The sequence below is a fragment of the Paramormyrops kingsleyae genome, chromosome 8 (genome assembly GCF_048594095.1).
Source record: "Paramormyrops kingsleyae isolate MSU_618 chromosome 8, PKINGS_0.4, whole genome shotgun sequence".
In the NCBI taxonomy this organism is placed as follows: Eukaryota; Metazoa; Chordata; class Actinopteri; order Osteoglossiformes; family Mormyridae; genus Paramormyrops; species Paramormyrops kingsleyae.
The window spans coordinates 32,255,911-32,273,975 of NC_132804.1; the positions used below are offsets into that span (position 1 = coordinate 32,255,911).

The 18,065-nt window shown below is 38.4% G+C and overlaps 1 protein-coding gene across 2 annotated transcripts in view; it reads left to right on the plus strand.

Moving 5' to 3' along the window:
• The window catches only part of slc12a5a (solute carrier family 12 member 5a), a 187,595-nt gene that overhangs the window by 41,986 nt on the left and 127,544 nt on the right, over positions 1–18,065 (plus strand). For both annotated transcript variants that reach the window (XM_072715699.1, XM_072715700.1), the window contains exon 2: positions 13,898–13,930. In XM_072715699.1, coding sequence (XP_072571800.1) covers positions 13,898–13,930 — 33 coding nt within the window. The remainder of the gene's footprint in view (positions 1–13,897; positions 13,931–18,065) is intronic.

Consider the following 18,065-nt stretch of genomic DNA (forward strand, 5'->3'; position numbering starts at 1 on the left):
CCCTTGTGGACAGTAGAGGGTGTAAATTTGATATGTAAACAATTGCAGCTAATTATATGGTGCTTTTTATAGAATCGTGAGAGTTCATTACAGATATTCCCAAAGTCATTTTTATTTTAAAATTTGTATGGCTGTATGAAGAAAAAACAGTACCATCATATAATGAAATTACAGTTTTACTTTTTTTAGCATAAAATGTTGAATGTGTCCCTGTCATTTCCAATTAATGCTGATTCTGTGTCACATTGAGCATTTTTTTGCACAGTGATTTTACAAGCCAGACAATGGTTATTGAGTAGAGAATTATATCTGAGCAGAAACAGCAACTGTCATTTGAATAAGCAGCCAGTTAATCACTACAGGGCTTTCAGACATCTGATGGACGTCAGTCCAATCACTCAGGCAAGACGGACTATTCGGACCAGGTTGGCTTTTTATAAACACCTTGGTCCTCTTTGATTTAATTATAAGCCTGCAAATATTTTTGTCAGAATTTAGCATGTGGTTTTACCTAAAATAAAATACACACAAGTTACACAGGATATGTCCTGAAGGATCCCGTGTTTCTCAGCTCTACTTCCCATAACATGGTGTGGAAGGGACACATACTCTGTGCAGCGGTACAATGGATTATGTTCATTGGAACATTATGTGAAAGTGTTTTGCTGCTTGTGTAGGTAAATTTCCATGGGCTGTTTACCCTGCATAATCGCCTTTAATTGGTCTGGTGGACCCTGGCAACTCACTTCAGCAACTGTTACAGACCTGTATACCAAAACAGAGAGATACTGGACAAGAAGCAAATTGCGCTTTTGCCTGGACTTTGACACCCACTCAAAAACAGTATCATATATTAATAATGTTTATATGCATGTTAAATCAGAGCATTCATCCATTTTGGGTACCTGCTTGCCCTATTTAGGGCCACAGCGGTCTGGAGCCATTTCTGGAAGCTATGGGCACCAGGCAGGGAATAACCCAGGATGCAATTCAAACCCATCGCATGACACACACACACACACACACACACACACAGGTTTGTAATTATATCTTTGTGGGGACTCTCCATTCATTTCTATATGAGGAAAAGTCTAAACCCAACATGACGACCTTAATCCCTACCCAGCCCTAACCTTAACCATAAGTAACCAAAGAAAGACTTTTGGCATGGTCCTCACATCAAAATAACAAGCTTTATCAAATGTCCCCACAATGTAATGTACACTATGTTGCCAAAAGTATTGGGACACCTGCCTTTACACACACATGAACTTTAATGACATCCCATTCTTAATACAGAAGAAGGCCTGGCTTGCAGTCTCTGCTCTAATTCATCCCAAAGGTGTTCTGTTGGGTTGAGGTCAGGACTCTGTGCAGGCCAGTCAAGTTCCTCCAAACCAGACTCGCTCATCCATGTCCTTATGGACCTTGCTTTGTGCACTGGTCCGCAATCATGTTGGAAAAGGAAGGGGCCATCCCTAAATTGTTCCCACAAAGCTGGGAGCATGAAATTGTTCAAAATGGCTTTGAATGCTGCAGCATTAAGCGTTCCTTTCACTGGAACTAAGGGGCCAAGCCCAATCCAACAACACAACATAATCCCCCCTCCACCAAACTTTACACTTGGCACAATGCAGTCAGGCAAATACTGTTCTCCTGGCAACCGCCAAACCCAGACTCTTCCATCAGATTGCCAGGCAGAGAAGTCCAGTGGCAGCGTGCTTTACACCACTGCATCCAACACTTTGCATTGTACTTGGTGATGTAAGGCTTGGATGCAGCTGCTCGGCCATGGAAACCCCTTCCATGAAGTTCTCTACACACTGTTCTTGAGCTAATCTGAAGGCCACACGAAGTTTGGAGGTCTGTAGCTATTGACTCTGCAGACATTTGGCGACTTCTGCACACTGTGAGCCTCACTTTGCGTCGTCTCTGCTCTGTGATTTTATGTAGCTACTACTTCATGGCTGAGTTACTGTTGTGCTCAATTGCTTCCACTTTATTATAATACCACAAACATTTGACCATGGAATATTTGGTAGCGAGGAAATTTCACGAATGGACTTATTGCACAGGTGGCATCCTATCACGGTATCACACTCTAATTCACTGAGCTCCTGAGAGTGATGCATTCTTTTGCAAATGTTTGTAGAAGCAGTCTGCATGCCTAGGTGCTTGTTTTTATATGCCTGTGGCTATGGAAGTGATTGGAACACATGAATTCAATGATTTGGAGGGGTGTCCCAATACTTTTGGCAATATAGTGTATATCTGATCACATGTGCACACACACACACACACTATTTACAATTTAGTAACTCTAGCTAGCATTAGCATGTCTGTGGGGGGAAACCCCCCGATTACACTGGGAGAACATACAAACTCCACACACATGGAGCCAGGATGGAGACTTGAACCCTAGCCCCACCATGCCACCCCTAAAACTGAACAGGCACGGTGTACATATTGTCCCTAGTGTCTTTCATCCATCAATCCATCCACTGCCGTGTTTGTTGTATTTATTGGCTTCCACACAATAATGGACAGAATTGATTAAAAAAAAAGCATTAGTGTTAACTTCTACTGTACTGCTGTACCAAATGAGTAGTTGTAAGATGGATGAACAGTATTAAGAAAGAATGTGTTTCATTGCTTTAATGTTTTATAATCAATACTTACGTTGTAAATATGACACATCAGAAACGGTGTTAGGGAAGCTTTAGCTAAAAGCTAACCCTAAGCATACTGCAATAGTTCAATGTCAGTAACCAAGATTCCTCCAACTGTCATCATTTTCCCAGGAAGCCGTTTTGCTATAAGCGTTGCAAGAGTATTCATAAGTGAAGACTTACAGCGTTTCGCAAATTGGCCGTGAAAAGATAAAGCCATTAAAGAGTCCACACTTTTAATGGCTACTCCCATTTGAATATCTCATTTTGCATTTAGTCAGCCGAAGGATAAAAGCGTAGTTATTGTCCATTTTTAGCTCTGCTTCAGATTGAAATCGCTGTAACTCTCCACCTCCTACCCTATCATCCTCACACAAAGCCAGCCACCGGTGGAAACACTTTTTATTGCTGTGGACTGTAAGGCTTCCAAGGAAAGCATTCAATGTTCTCTCCCAAATGGAAGCCTTAAGCCCAAGTGAATATTTGATATCCACAAAAAGTATAAAATGTGCTTTCCTCTCTCACAAGCTCATTCTTGCATGATAAGAGTCCCATGTTTGCAAAACAACCCAGTTCTGACCCCTATTTAATATTCTGAAAATTGCTCTTAAGATCATGAAATATTCCTGTTAGATTAAAAAAGTAGTGACTGAGTGAAAAGCTTTTCTGGGAAACTGTGCAACTTAACACTAAGCTAATGAAGAATGCAGGTCGTGCCTTAGAAACCAAAAGAGAGTTATATCCAGCAGGGGTTCAATTATTACCCTGTTGTAGCCTTTCAAGCTCTCTGGATGGCTCACTGCATGCTAGTTTGCATGCTTGTTTGACATACACTGTGCATTTTGGCTCCCTGGAGACGTCTTCATTCACCGCGGCACATAGTAACCCCCACTAATCAAAAATTGTCCACTGCAATCTTGTTACCCTGTGACCAGCTTTGAAACAATTTTGTGTCTTCCTGTAAAGCAAGCAGCCCCTTATTAATTGGATTGCAAATCTTGCTATGCCTCATACTAAATGCATTAAAGGTTGCAAGAACACAACTTTGGTGCCAAGCTATGTTACCTATGAGACATCTGCACAATATGCTGTTTTTATATGATAGTGTCAAGATCGTGGGAACTGCAGTTTTGCGGCATGGTGGAGAAGTGCTACTTTACATAATAAGGCGGTATGTGTCAGCACCGAAAGTGGAAGGACTCGTCATTGTGGGGAAAAAAACTGGCTTGGCGTAATGAGTAGGTGGCGTAATGGGTAGTGCTGAATGGTTTGTATGTCGGACTAAACGGTTGTTTAGAAACCAGAAACTGGAAAATTGCTGGAATGATCTTCTCTTTCAATGCAAACATTACAATGTGATATGAATGTTATTTCAAATCTAATCAAACTGATGAACAACTAGGAACACAAAGGTTAGTTAATTGCATGTACATCATAAAAGTGGTAATCGAATAGATACTGTAGATAGATAGATAGATAGATAGATAGATAGATAGATAGATAGATGGATGGATGGATGGATGAGGTACAAGGATTTGAAGACGATGTCTCCCGCCTGGCCTGGGAACACCTTGGTATTCCCCCGGCGGAGAAGGAGGAGGTGGCTGGGGAGAGGGAGGTCTGGCAATCCCTGCTTAGACTGCTGCCCCCGCGACCTGACACCAGATAAGCAGCAGATAATGGATGGATGGATGGAACCGACAACCTATAAACACTGGCCAATATAAACCAATCGGTTTTCTGCAGTCTCTTATGCCCGCAATGCTCAGCTAGCTCATGAGTTGCTCTCAGACTGAAAGACCAACGAGGCCCTCAGTGCCACTCAGATATTAGGAAAAGTGGGTCTGTGTGACCCAGCCGTATGTGACCCCTTCCTGGTCATCATTATCTGCCCACTTCTTCTCAAAATAAATGGCATTTAATTGTCCTTTGGAAAATGGGTCCTGTTAAGTCTACAAGCTGATGTATTGGGGTTTTCTCCCACATTTTCTCACAAATACCTACTTATAATGTACACCTAGCCGGCTGCCACCTGTAGTCACTAGAGTGTGTTTGTCTGATACTCTAAACTGACTCCCCAGTGAACTAATTAACGCAAAATCGCAATATGCTGTTTTTTTGCTATCGCCCTTCAGCATCTGTGATCTTGCTTACAACTTGTATAAAATGTGGGACTAAGCGAGTGCCAGGAATGTAACGGAGTGATTTTTTTGTTTTAAATTTCAGATTCGTTTTTAAATCAATGGTGCGTCCAGTATATCAAGTGCCTCAGCAAATAATGTTCAGATTACTAATTTTTACCCTTGTTCTCAATGCAGTCTATTCCATTGCATTAATGCTTGAACAAATCATTCTTTTCATAATGTTTATTAAGTAATTATATCCACCTTCAGTCAAAGATAAAGCAGCAGTAATCACATGCTGCAATCTCTGTGCTTCAGCACTTTAGTTACAGTAATTACAAAAGGTCTTGCTTGAATTTCCAGATTTAAAAGCAAGAAAATAAAATACTTCATTTTGATTGAGCGAGGAGCTTGATATCACAGGATTGTGGGCATTCTTCCACCTTCTGTGTGTGTGGCGTTTGTGTGTCCTGCCTGAATTTGAGTGGGCTCACTGCTGGTTGCCCATAAACACACAGTTTGGTGAATCTGTGTCTCTAAATTGTGCACAATGATCTTGTTTCACCATCCTACACTGGATGTGACCTCTTTACTAGCATAGAATCCAGGCACCTGTATTAAATGGTTATGAAACATGGATGAATAGATATACTCATGTAGAAATGGTATCATTTAATGATACTCATTGTAAATACTACATTATTGTTACATAAGTTTACAGTATGGTACACAGTAAAAGTGTCTGACGGATGTGTTTTTTTTAACCTTGGATGTGCGTTTAATAACATACTGTAGGACTGATTTGGTATTGATTGCCTGTTCCAGAATTAAACATATGGGGGGGAAATGGTAAAGTCAATTCTGAGTGTGACAAGCCAGAAAAAGATGGAACTTTAATTTAAAAACGGCAAAGAAATATACAGGCAGCGGTAGTTCTACGCGTTCCCTGTATTCAGCGCACTGACAGCACACTGAGCACCTTCTCCATGCGCTCCTGCATCACACGTGCGCTCGTAACCTGAATGCCGTCCAATACAGCTCGCATCCAAGGCGCTGCATTTCGCTGCTGTATAATTCATCAGCCGCCACTTCCTGCTCCGCTTCCTTCAGCTATTTTTAACGCCACAGCCTCGCTTATTTTTGCCATTATCGCATCCGTGAGAAAACTGAACAGGCCGTCTCACTTTTTTAAAGCAGTAAAACCAGCGCGCCGACTAAAACATTAATGTTTATATCCAGTCTACATTTTCTTACGTTTTGACATCACACACTATCTATATTCTACTTATTTAGCAGACGATGTTATCCAAAAGCGACGTAGATTTATCGATCGCAATTGCATATCTGCAACGTGTCACCTGTCGATATATTTTTTTATTACTGCGCCAAGTGAGTTAGTTCTGTGATATAGTTTGATAAATAATACCAGCCAACGTTATACACTTGTTCATTATCCCTTTGTGCAACATAATGTTTAATTTAAAATAAATCCAGTGAACAAAGTCGTGCACACAAGCATTTTTAGTGACAGTGTTAAATAAAAATATCCACATTTTCAATTGTGTTCCAAATTACAATGGAAAATTTTCCAGTTAAAGATAAACCTTAAAGTAAAGGCTGGAGGGTAAGCCAAACCAGTAACGTGTTTCTTGTATCAAGCCTTGCTTGCTTGAATAGTCTAGTTAAATTATGTATAACAATACACTGCAAATGAATAATGGCCAAAGCCTGAGTTCTACATCGATGAGTGCAGGGGGAGTTTTCTTTACAGTGATGAATGTAGGCCTACCCTACTGTTAATGTATTCTTTGGCAAAAGGGCTTGTTTTATATTTTGTACTATATATTTGATTATTTTGGAACATTTTAGTGGTCAAAAAAATCAAATATGGTTATAGTAAAAACTGTTTAATAATTTGCCTAGACCTATGGCGTTTTTTATTAATTCAAAATATTGCAAAGATGAATGAAGCATCTAATGAACAGTACCATCTTTCTTTTTAGTGGTTTTATTGTGTTGTGCTCTAAAAATAAAATATGCAAAATGCATGGTTATACGACAAAGAAAAAATCTTGATATATTGATAAATTGAAGGATAAAAAATTGAAAATGGTGTTACGTTGCGGAGACTAGCTAACCGAATGCCATCTAAATGGGTTTTTATGCTTGCCAATTTTAATACTATGTGATGAATATTTCCATAATATCAGGCCAGTTTACAAAGCTATATTCTCTTTAGTTCAGATATGTATCTTTGGTTTAAAACAAGGCTCAGGTCCCTTTGGGTATTGTAAACTGATTATTTCAAAGCTTGCGTGGTCTGTGAAGACCACGCAAGCCTTGAAATGTTAGGTGCAATTTTCCCCCACGCGTTTAAAAAAATGTCAATATATTGATTATCAATGATTCAGGCTGACTACTGGCTCCCACAGGCTGGGATTTCCATCATTTGGGTTGAACACATCAGTCCTAAGGTGCCCTTTGTAAAGAGCTCTTGGTAATTACTCTGATGAAAAAGGTAAAAATTTTAAGACTAAGAGCAAAATGGTACAAACCTGGGAGTTAATTGTAATTGGTGCTTGGGTGAGGGAATTCGCTAAGAACCTGACAGTACATGGCTGCCTGCAACCGGCTGATAATAATTCAGATACATTCGATAAATAAAGAGAAACAGCAGAAAAGGAAGAGAGGAATCCTTCAGCAGTGAAACATGCAGTGGTCCTGTATTCATTTCAAGTCAATGAATGGAAAGGTTTGACTATAGAATAAATCAATGCTGTCTGCTGTGACTCATTTCTCATGTTTTCTCCCTTCCGTTTCTTTGGAGGAAAACACAAAAACAACTTAATTTATGTGACTGTCCAACTTTAACGAAAAAAAATATTATTTGAAATTGTATATTTTCATATATCTGTGTATAAAATTATATATACAGCCACTCCCCAGGTTACGAATGAGATCCGTTCCTTAAGTCTGTCCCGAAGTCAAATTTGCAGGTAAGCCAAATAGGTAGATACAGTTCTTATTTATTGTAAGTTAGTCAAATGTTTGTCTTAGTAGCCTACATGGTACATATTTTACCTTTCTATACATAAAAAAACTTAAGAAGCACTACCAAATGCACGAAAACATCTTAAACATAACAATACAGTACGTATTATTATTATTATTATTATTAATAATAATAATATTAATAGGCCTAATAATAAAAGTAACTACATACAGTACTGTACTGTACCTTGAGCTGATGAACTGCTGTAGCCGCGCAGTGTTTTCCTGAGTATCACAAAGTAGTGCGTTCATTCGTTATGAACCACTGTATTTAAACATTTTTTTTTTAATATAATGGCTTTATGGCAGTCCGTTATAGTAAGTACGAGTTGTCCGTAAATTGGACATTCTTAATCCGGGGACAGCATGAATTATATATTTATTTTATCTGTAGTGTACTATATATTAGGTAATATATAGTGCTACCTCAGAACTCGAAATTAATCCGTTCAGAGCTCCGGACCGAATCCCAAAAAGTTCGAGTTTTCCCCATAAGATTTTTTTTTAGCATTTAAACACAAAATGAACCGGACAAAACAAGAAAAGCATATACTGTACTAAAGACATCTAAGCACATTTATAAAAACTGTAATTTTTAAAGTAAGAAAATAAATGTATCCAAACAATGTCTAAAGTTAAAAAAACAACGTGTCATGCCCCTATCGTCCGCTCCTTCCGTGTGCCACGCCCCCTCGTTAACCTCGTGTGGAAACACCATGTGATCAGCTGTTTCTGCTTGTTGTCATTAGTCCTCTGTATTTAGTCCGTTTCAGTTCTTTTCCCCAGTCCGGTCATTGTATTGTCCGTCTGCATTTTGCCTGCCTTACCTGTAATTAAACCCTGTATTCCCCGATACCCTGACGTCTGCCCCTTTGTCTCCGTTCCGTCCCAGCTCGGCTGGACAATATTATTAGAATTAAATGTATTTAATGGTTTGTTATCAATATTAAAATAATAAGAAATCTTTATTTTTAATTGTATTTTATTATATAATAATAATTACTGTTACTGTCTATCATTGTCTAAATGAATTTTTACTGTCTAAATATATGTATTCAGCTAGTGTAAACATGCAGGATGCTATCACAGCGAATGTGAGGCTGAGACTGAAGTGTTACCCTTTGTTTCCGCTGAGAGACGTGCCTCATGACTCATTTCCCCGCAGGTCGTACATGGTTTGACATCTGAGATTCAGATCGAGTTCTAGGTAAAAAAAAAATTTTACTGGTTGGTTCGACTTTTAAGAAATTCGAGTTCTAATGAGTTTGAGAACTGAGGTACCACTGTATGTCTACATTAGGAATTGACTAGAAATTAAATTTTGGCTGCGGACTTTTGGGTCCCTTATGACCCAGTCTTTTTTTTGTAGAGCAAATTGAGGGGATCCCATCATAACTTTTGCCGAACGATACGTTCTACCAATCGGGGGGGCCTTGTGATAAATTTTTTGCTGGCCCATATTCCCATCGGCCCAGAGGGAAATTGTCCACCCGGTATGCCAGATAGCCATTCCAGCCTTGGACGTATATATATTTTATCAACGAGGTCTGATTCACAGCACTTAGATAGGCCAGTATTTAATGTAAACTAATTGGTGTTGGAATTTCTGGTTTATTGGTTAAAACAACCGCAAAACTATTTATTGTCGAGGGTAATTGTAAAAAAAAATCATCAAGGCATATGTATTTCCATTAAGGAAATGGTTGCACTCTTACAAGTCTTTAACAAAAACTACACTGCATGCTTCACAGGACTGGAAAATCCTTTTGCATATATAAGGCCAAATGCACAATGGCCATATTCCCTGGTTTAAGGAGCACAAAAGCTGATTGAGCTGGTGAGGCATCTTTCATCCCTTTTTCCTACATCCAGATGATTAGGATTGACTTAATGTTTGGAGAAAGACATAAGATGCTTTCACCCCAGTGTGTCTTTTGGTATTGGCAGCCAATTATTAGGGTCTTGATATTAATGTATTGTTAGGTGTTTTCCACCCTGATAAATACAGTATATTTACTTTAGTTGTCTTTATTCCAAAAAGGTGTCTGGGAATATGGGAAAAATATCCATAACCAATTAAAAATTCTCAGCCTAGCTTTAACTTGTAAACAACCCAATAAGCAGTTTGTACTTCACTTTCTAAAGTTTCAAAGGCTTTACTGATGATTGGTTTGATAACAGACAGGAAAAATACACAGATAACAGAGTTACTGAGACGGTGATTAGCTTTTGCATGGCACTGATTTCCCAGGCCAGGCTGATATGATGGATCGCTAGATTTTTCTTGAAAGCTTTTTTTTTTCCTTTTACTGTAGTAGCTTAAATCTCCTTTACTTGTCCTAAAAATATAAATGGCAATGGAGACTTTCTAAAACACATGCCCTGGAGATCACTTCTCGGCTCTACAAACAGAAGTTAAATTTCAAAACGCATATAAAATAGTCTTCATGGGAAATTGCGGTGGAATCTCAGTTATCAGCAACAAAAGAACCTAAAATCTTTGTTGTGGGTCTTCAGAGCGCAGTTAATTAGCATTTCTGAATGAAACTCACCTAATGCCTAAGAACAGGTGATCATTTAGTCAATATGAAACCCAATATGTTTGTTTTTTTGTCCTGTTCACATAATTTTTTTTGTCCACATTTTTAGCTATGAAAGCCTGTATTACAGAAAGAACAAGTATGTGTAACATTAGCCCCTCTCTGTTAATGAAAGATGATGTGATCAGTTTATAGCATCGCTGCGGCGTTGGGAAGGGCCACCAGGGATCAGCTTTTAGAAGAAGCCAAGGGGAGATCTGAAAGGACTGAAGAAGGCATTCAATTCTCCATAAGTAACTACATATTTCTTCATTCCCAAGATGTCTTTGATGGTTAATAGCTAAGCCATTATCACTTAAATAGTGTTCATGGTCCTTGCTATATAATTCCAATTTCCTTTTTACTAGCATAATGGATTAAATACCTCAGTGAGCAAGAGGTAATGAAGAATAATTTAAAAACCATGGTATTAAGGCCTTAAAATTTGTAAGTAGCTGAAATTGTGATGACAGTAAGGTAAGAAAGATAATAAATAATAAATGACCATCATGTAATATTAGCTTTGTTTTATATTGTTGTGAGTAGCTCATTGATAAGTTTTTCTAAACTCCAGTTCTGTCATAATTGTGATTTTTAATTGTCTTTTCCATTAGTCAGTTGGCGATCAATGAAACTAATACAAAGCAACAGTATAATGTTTTATGAAACTCTTTTAAGATGATGTGTCCAGTGCACATACATCATAGCAACTAGTTCAAAATGTTTTTTTTTTTAACAATAAACAATTAACACCTCTACTGACAATACTGCTGTCTTGCATGCATGTGCAGTGCCCAGTCGACATTGCAGAAAATGAATGTGTGTCTGTATAGACTTAAGAAAAACTTCTCATAAGAGTGCAATTCACTGAAAACCGTAGAACTCCCAAGTGCCTTGGCAGACATGATTTTGTATGGTATTGAATGGTGCATATTTACAAACCCAGCCAGCATTTGTACTCCGTCCAGGAGTTTGACTCAAGGCCTTGAGTGAAGAGACATCTTTTATATAAACAGATTCACAATTTAAATGTAATTATTCTATTTGTTTCAGCTTTTCCCATTAATTCTGGTTGCAGTGGAAGATGATTTCCGATGCGTCCTTGACCTTGAAATCAGTAAAGGAGTCTGTTGTCTGTTTTTCTTTAGTATTTATGTGCATTTAGAAAAGGATCTACCCTCAGTCTGAATAGCCCTATTGTGAAAATGATTGAACCAGCCTTTCACCATTTCCTCTATTATCTGAGGATGAGCCAGCACCCTTTGTTGTCTTTTGTTCCTAGTCATCCAAGTATATACACTATATCTGAATTTTATGAATGAATAGTGTTTATGTTTGCTGCTGTCATTGACAGTGTACGTCTTCTAACATATCAATGTAGACCATTTCAGATGCATGGTCACCTAAATGTCAACTTCCGTTATAGTTCACCAAATTTCATTACAGATTTAATTACTATATTAATATGCTTATGGAAATGAAAAGCAGCAAAATATGCCCAGGTAAATGATGCACACGCACCTGGCAGTTCACATCAGACCAGTTCACCTTCTTCCATGGCTCCATGGTCCAGTTCTGACGCCCACATGCCCAGAGTAGGTGTTTTTCAGCAATATGTGCTGCAGTAGCTCTCCTGTGGGATCGGACCAGACAGACTCACCTTCACTCCCCATGGGCATCAGTGAGCCTTGGGTGCCCATGACCCCATCGCTGGTTCACCGGTTGGCCTTTTTTGGACCACTTTTAGTAGGTACTGAGCACTACATATCGGGAACACCCCATTAGACCTGCTCTTTTCGAGATACTCTGACCCAGTGAAATATTCATCATGACTTATGACATATTTAAGTTTTATGATTTAGCAAGCAAAATCTGCAATTAACACAGACATTTTGCAATTTGTGATCACTCGTGTCATTTGTTGGTCAAGGCTGCAGCAAGGTCTTGCATTTATTGCATAAACAGAAAACAAAGGTATTCTCATAGGTTGCATCCTCACTGGATGCTGCGATTCTCGATTGAAGGTCTGTTGCCACGGAAACCACAACTTTTCAAGAGAGAAACACTTGAGAGTACTAAGGGGGAAGGGAGAAATGATGTTTTTTTTTTTTTTTTAAACATGAAGCACTTCCATGGATCTCTCCATTTGATTCTGACCCATCCTCCCAGTCTTGCCCTGATTTAGTAACTCCTCGTGCTTTATTATCTGTGTGCTTCACAGCAGCCTCTGAGGAACACCGCGTGTTCCTCCAGCACACGCAAAGTGCCGTCTCCTCACATTAGACATCACACTGCTCTGCACAGGAGAGCTGGCGCAGGTTTGTGCAGAGTAGAGCATCTTTCTGGGCTGGAAAACAGGCACCATGCAGGCACCTGAAAGAGGACCCAAATTATGCACAATTAGGGCACTTTACCTAAGCCACTAGGAACCTTGTTTTTTTTTTAATTATCTTTTTTACATTTTTTTCCTGTTTGCTCATTTCTGAAATTGTGCTTTGGTGAAGGACACTAACGTCAATGAATGTTTATTAATTTTTTAAAATTTGATTTATATTTAAAATAATATTTTGTATTTAAAAAAACCACACACTTTCATTTATCAACACAGCCTACTGTAGGGCCCTGTTTGGCATCCCGTTTGACAGTGAACTTATTGAGTTTTCAATTCAATATTGTTTTACCACTTCTATCGTGTTTTCAGGGGCTTTTGAGGTTACCATAGTCATTTCTGTTTATTTAGGGCTGGAACCCCATTATAATTTGTTGAAAATACATAGCGACTATGTTCAACCCTAGGAAAACAATTCATTGCTGATACATTAATACATTATAGAACAAATAAAGCAGTGGATTGCTATTATTAAAATTATCATTCAGGTGCAACGACGTGAAACAGGATAACTGTATTTTCCCTGGTAGACAATGAATAACAAGCTTGACTTTGTATATGGCTCAAAAAAATAAATGTCAAAATTTACATAAAATTATTATAAGAAACTATAACTGTTTAAGGGAAAGGCTGAGCAAGTTACAGTTGCAAAGTAAAATAGTAAAACAGCATATGCTGTAGATAGCTATAGATAGAAGCCAGATTACATTGTTAGTGACTGTCGCTTTTGCATTCCGTCATCACTCATCCATCAAGAAGTTCAACAATAATTACAATTCATTTCTAAATGCAGTGAGGCAGCATTATATTCTACGCATTTGTATATGTGCATAAAACGCATAGCCAAAAGAACTGTTAATAAGACTTCATAATCTACACATGAATTATAGACCAAAATTTCCATGCAATTTTCATTTTATGAAATGAATTCTTTGTTGAAGAAGCAGCAAAAATGACAAGAATGTTTCTATGTGCTTGTTATTTAATCATATATTCTACACTTCTATACTTTCTGCTTTGTGCAGAATACCTTCAGCACTGTACCTTAAATTTCACAGTTATTACCAACATTGTATCTCTTCACAGATCCTGGACCCACAGAGGAGTGCCTTGCCAAAGGTAAGACAGATGTTCATTCTGTCACCATGGAGTTCTCTTGGCTGTGCACCAGGCAAATTTGGATATGCAGTTTAGCATTAACCTTAACCCCCCCCCATTTGAGAGACTCCATCATTGTTTCATGGGGGCAATACCAGTCACTGCAGACAAATCAGTTTGGCAGTATGAGTTTTTCATTTTCCTTAGTATTAATACAGGTGGCATGAGATTGCATGGGGAGGAACTGTAACAGTTCATTTATCAATATAAATGTCCGACGTAATACTGCTGACCAATGTTATTCCCAGACTGTGTTAGAGTAATACAAGGCCAATAAATGCCATTAATTTCGCCTCACTTATGCAAAGGCTTAATGGCACCCTGTAAATGCTGTTGCTCTATACTTTGGTATACTGTAATTACAATTATTACTTACTCAAAGAATGCTCCATTAAATCTTACTGGATGCCTAGCATCTCTTGTAATGCTATTCAAAAAAAGTGGATCTGGATGGGATTTAAAAGTGTAAAGTATGGTCACTGTGACAACAGCATATTAAAAATTATTTATTATTATAATAAATCAATAATAAATAAAACAAATCAATAATAATAATAATAATCATGATAAATGTGTTTACTGCAGGTGCTGCAGATTTACTTAATCTCCAAACAATGATATAAGAATGTGGACAAAAACCCCATGGGAGTAAAGACCTCAGATTTGACACCTATAGTGAAGCACAGTAGAGTTTCTTGGGATGTAATTAGCACCTAAACTATAGAGCCAAAATACAAGACAACTGGCAGAATGTTGTCCCTGTTCCCCTAAAATCTGAATGGACAGCAGTGATGATGTTTCTGTGTTCTCAGTGTAAATCACCCGCTAGTGCAAGCGAGAAATGACCTGGCAGCCCAACCGGGATAATTAACTGGCTGCAGTGGTGTAGATATTTTTGGATGGACACTTTGGTTTGGGGAAACTCATATCAGTGGTCTGTACCACACAAGCTTAGTGTAATTTATAGTCTCCTACTTTGATAGCGAGATGCCCCTTTTTCCTACGCAGTATAACGGAAGAGAATCAAGTATGAAGGAACTGTGATGTGCACATATGCCCTAACCCGAATGAGCAGATTTACAGCCCCGATTATCGTAGTAGTGAAGGACCTGGGCCGGCCATGTGTGTTAAGTCTAATTGTGTGTTGAAACGTTTGACGGCAATAAGTGAAATGCGGCGGTGAGTGACCTTGAACCGGGGCCAAGTGACACAATGTCCAGTGCAAGACGTAGAGAAGAGCAGAGGGGAATTCAGTGCTGTAGGTGTAGTACATTCTAGTACATTTAGCACAGCGTAGAAGTATTTAAGATGTAGTAAAATATAATACTGGGCCTTGGATACCTAACAGGAAAAGTATTATGGTTTACTAAAAATGTACTGCAATGTATCAAAAATATTTAAGAAAAATATTGAAATGGAGCAGATACAGAAATTCTCAAAAGTGTTAATGGGCAGTTACAAATATAAATCAATTCTTGCAATTCTAAAGTTTAATGGAATTTAATTTGTATTATTATAATGTATAATTGAAGTTAAAGGAACATATAAACATTTACAGGACATGTTTATTAGTGAAACATTTTAAAAGAGGTGCTGGCACATAAAATAAAATAAAATTTAATTTAATAAATCCAGCACAGCCTTGTAGTAGACATGTGGCTGGAAGGGACCTGGATGGTTTACCTGTTAGATGTTGAAGAAGATACAAGTTACTGTCCATAACATATCTGTGTTTATGCTACTCACTATGGATTCAGCCAGGATTCTTACCTGGCTGCAATATCAAAATACTCCACGCTGTCCACAGCAAAGGGGACCTTGGTTTCTGAAGTATTCTAAAGTTTTTTTTAGCCATGGTATATGGGTCCCCTTTAACAGCTGAGAAACTTGGTTTGAATTATTATTTTGCTGTAATATGGTTAGATTATAATTTGCCTGTGTTTCATAAATAAATAAATATGTAACTGAAAATGGATTGTATCACAGGCTGGGTGAGTACAGCTGCAGACTGCCAATAAGACAACAGATACAGCCATTAATTGATGTTGTTCTTGCTAAATTAACAGTCATTACTTTCCATTGGGTGCACAATTCAATCTTCATTAAAGTAAACAAAATGTAATCTTGTTGTAAACTGATGCATACTGAATCTTAGCTTTAAGATGTAAATGCATTACGCTCACAGAATCTATGGAAAAACAGAGGTAATCCAACAATGCTAGCAAGTTAGGCACTCTGACTGCTCGCTTAATCCGCTGTAAATTTGGGTCTCCAGTCTAGAACGATCCCAAAAAATGTATTTGAATATGCAGCAAGGTAGCCGTGTGTCTCTTTAGGGTATTTTCTGGACAAGAAGCGCAGTGCTGTTCAAATCTGTATCTGTGAGACCAATAATGGCCAAATTGTCTGAAGTTTGGTGGCGGAAGCGTGCGTGAGCAGACTTTGTTCAGGAGACGAGGGCTGGGTGAGCTGCACCTTGTCACACTTCATGTACCAGATCTTTCACCATTGGTTATGAGAAGACTTTTAAATGTTCAAGAATGAATGAATGAGTGAAATTGTAAATTAAGAGTCTAACAGCAATATGCTGAGTGGTAGCACCTAAAGGAAAATGTATTGCCTTGAACTTCAGCTAAAGCATTGTCTCCACTTTGGTAATATGATGTCATATATTAGTTTGGCCTCTTTTCACCGACATAAAGCAACAGACAAATGTGAGCTATATCGTTTAAGTCTAGCAAACGTGACAGGCATTAGGGCTACATTTGTTTTCTGTTTAATTAAATATGAAACTTAACTTGAAACCGATACATATTGAGGTTAGCTGTGAATTTTAAGCCTTCTGTAATGCATATAAATCAAAGTGCCTTAGAATCACATTAGCTTCGGCTTAAGCAGTTTATAGCTCTGCATAGCTGCCCCACCATACAGCTGGATATCTTACTGAAGCAATTCCGGCTTATAATTCTGCTGAAAGGAACAGTGCGGCAGAGTGTAGCCTGAAATTTGAACTAGAAAAATTGTGGCTGCCACATTTGTTCCTTGGATGGTGACCTCTGTGTTCTGCTAGTCACCACCAAGAAAATTCAGCTATTGAGTAGAATCCACTGAAATGCAATATGGTAATTTATGCACTCAGATCTTGCTTCACCAAGAAAGTTGCCTTCATTTTCATTTCAGTTGTATTTACTGGTCTCACTCTGACCACTTGTCAAACGTTAAATTTTACATTTAGATATTGTTTTTATATGAAGATGGTGGCACAGATTTCATAGAACATTGAAGCTCTTGCAGTTGCATACAGGCCGTGTAATTATTCTGCGGCTAAGAATTTAAATGGGTTATGTTTACCAGCTCTTGATACAATGACACACTAATGAGCTGGAAACCTTTTTAACTGTGGGATCGTCTAAGTTAAGTGAATTGTTTGTTCTTGCCCAAGCCCACATTTTTATTTAGGTTTTTCTCTCACCGTCTGTCCCAGATTTATTAAAATAAAGCAGGTTACTGAGAAACTGTAAAAGGGTTTGACCCACGCGTCTGTGAAGATTATTTCCTCTTTTGATGATTCCCAGATAGAGCCTATCCAATGTAGAGTTTGTCATTTGGAGAAAATAAGTAATAATTCTGTGAATAATTCTTGGGGGTTTTACCTGAAGTTTTGCAGAAGGTAGTTAGCTGGTTGACTCTGAATTATTGCTTAATTTTAAGAGTGTTACAGTAATTTTGTACTTCTGCTAAGCAATGAAACAGTCGGCAAATATGAAATTAATAGCTAAGTGGCAACTAGTATTCCTATCAAAAACAAGATCTAAAAGCTTCTTTTAGCCATTTGGTCTCAGTCTCAAAAGTTGACGTGATCATCTTAATACCAGGAAATACATGAATATATGTGGGGGCAGTGAGTGGCTCAGTGGGCCAAGTCTCTGTGCCTGTGATTACCAGTTTGTCTGTGCCTGTGATTACCAGTTTGTCTGTGCCTGTGATTACCAGTTTGTCTGTGCCTGTGATTATCAGTTTGAGCCCCGGCCTCAGCAGACCAGTCACGTGTCTGTGGGTTCTTCAGCAGGGCCCTTAGCCCCCAGATCCAGTGGCA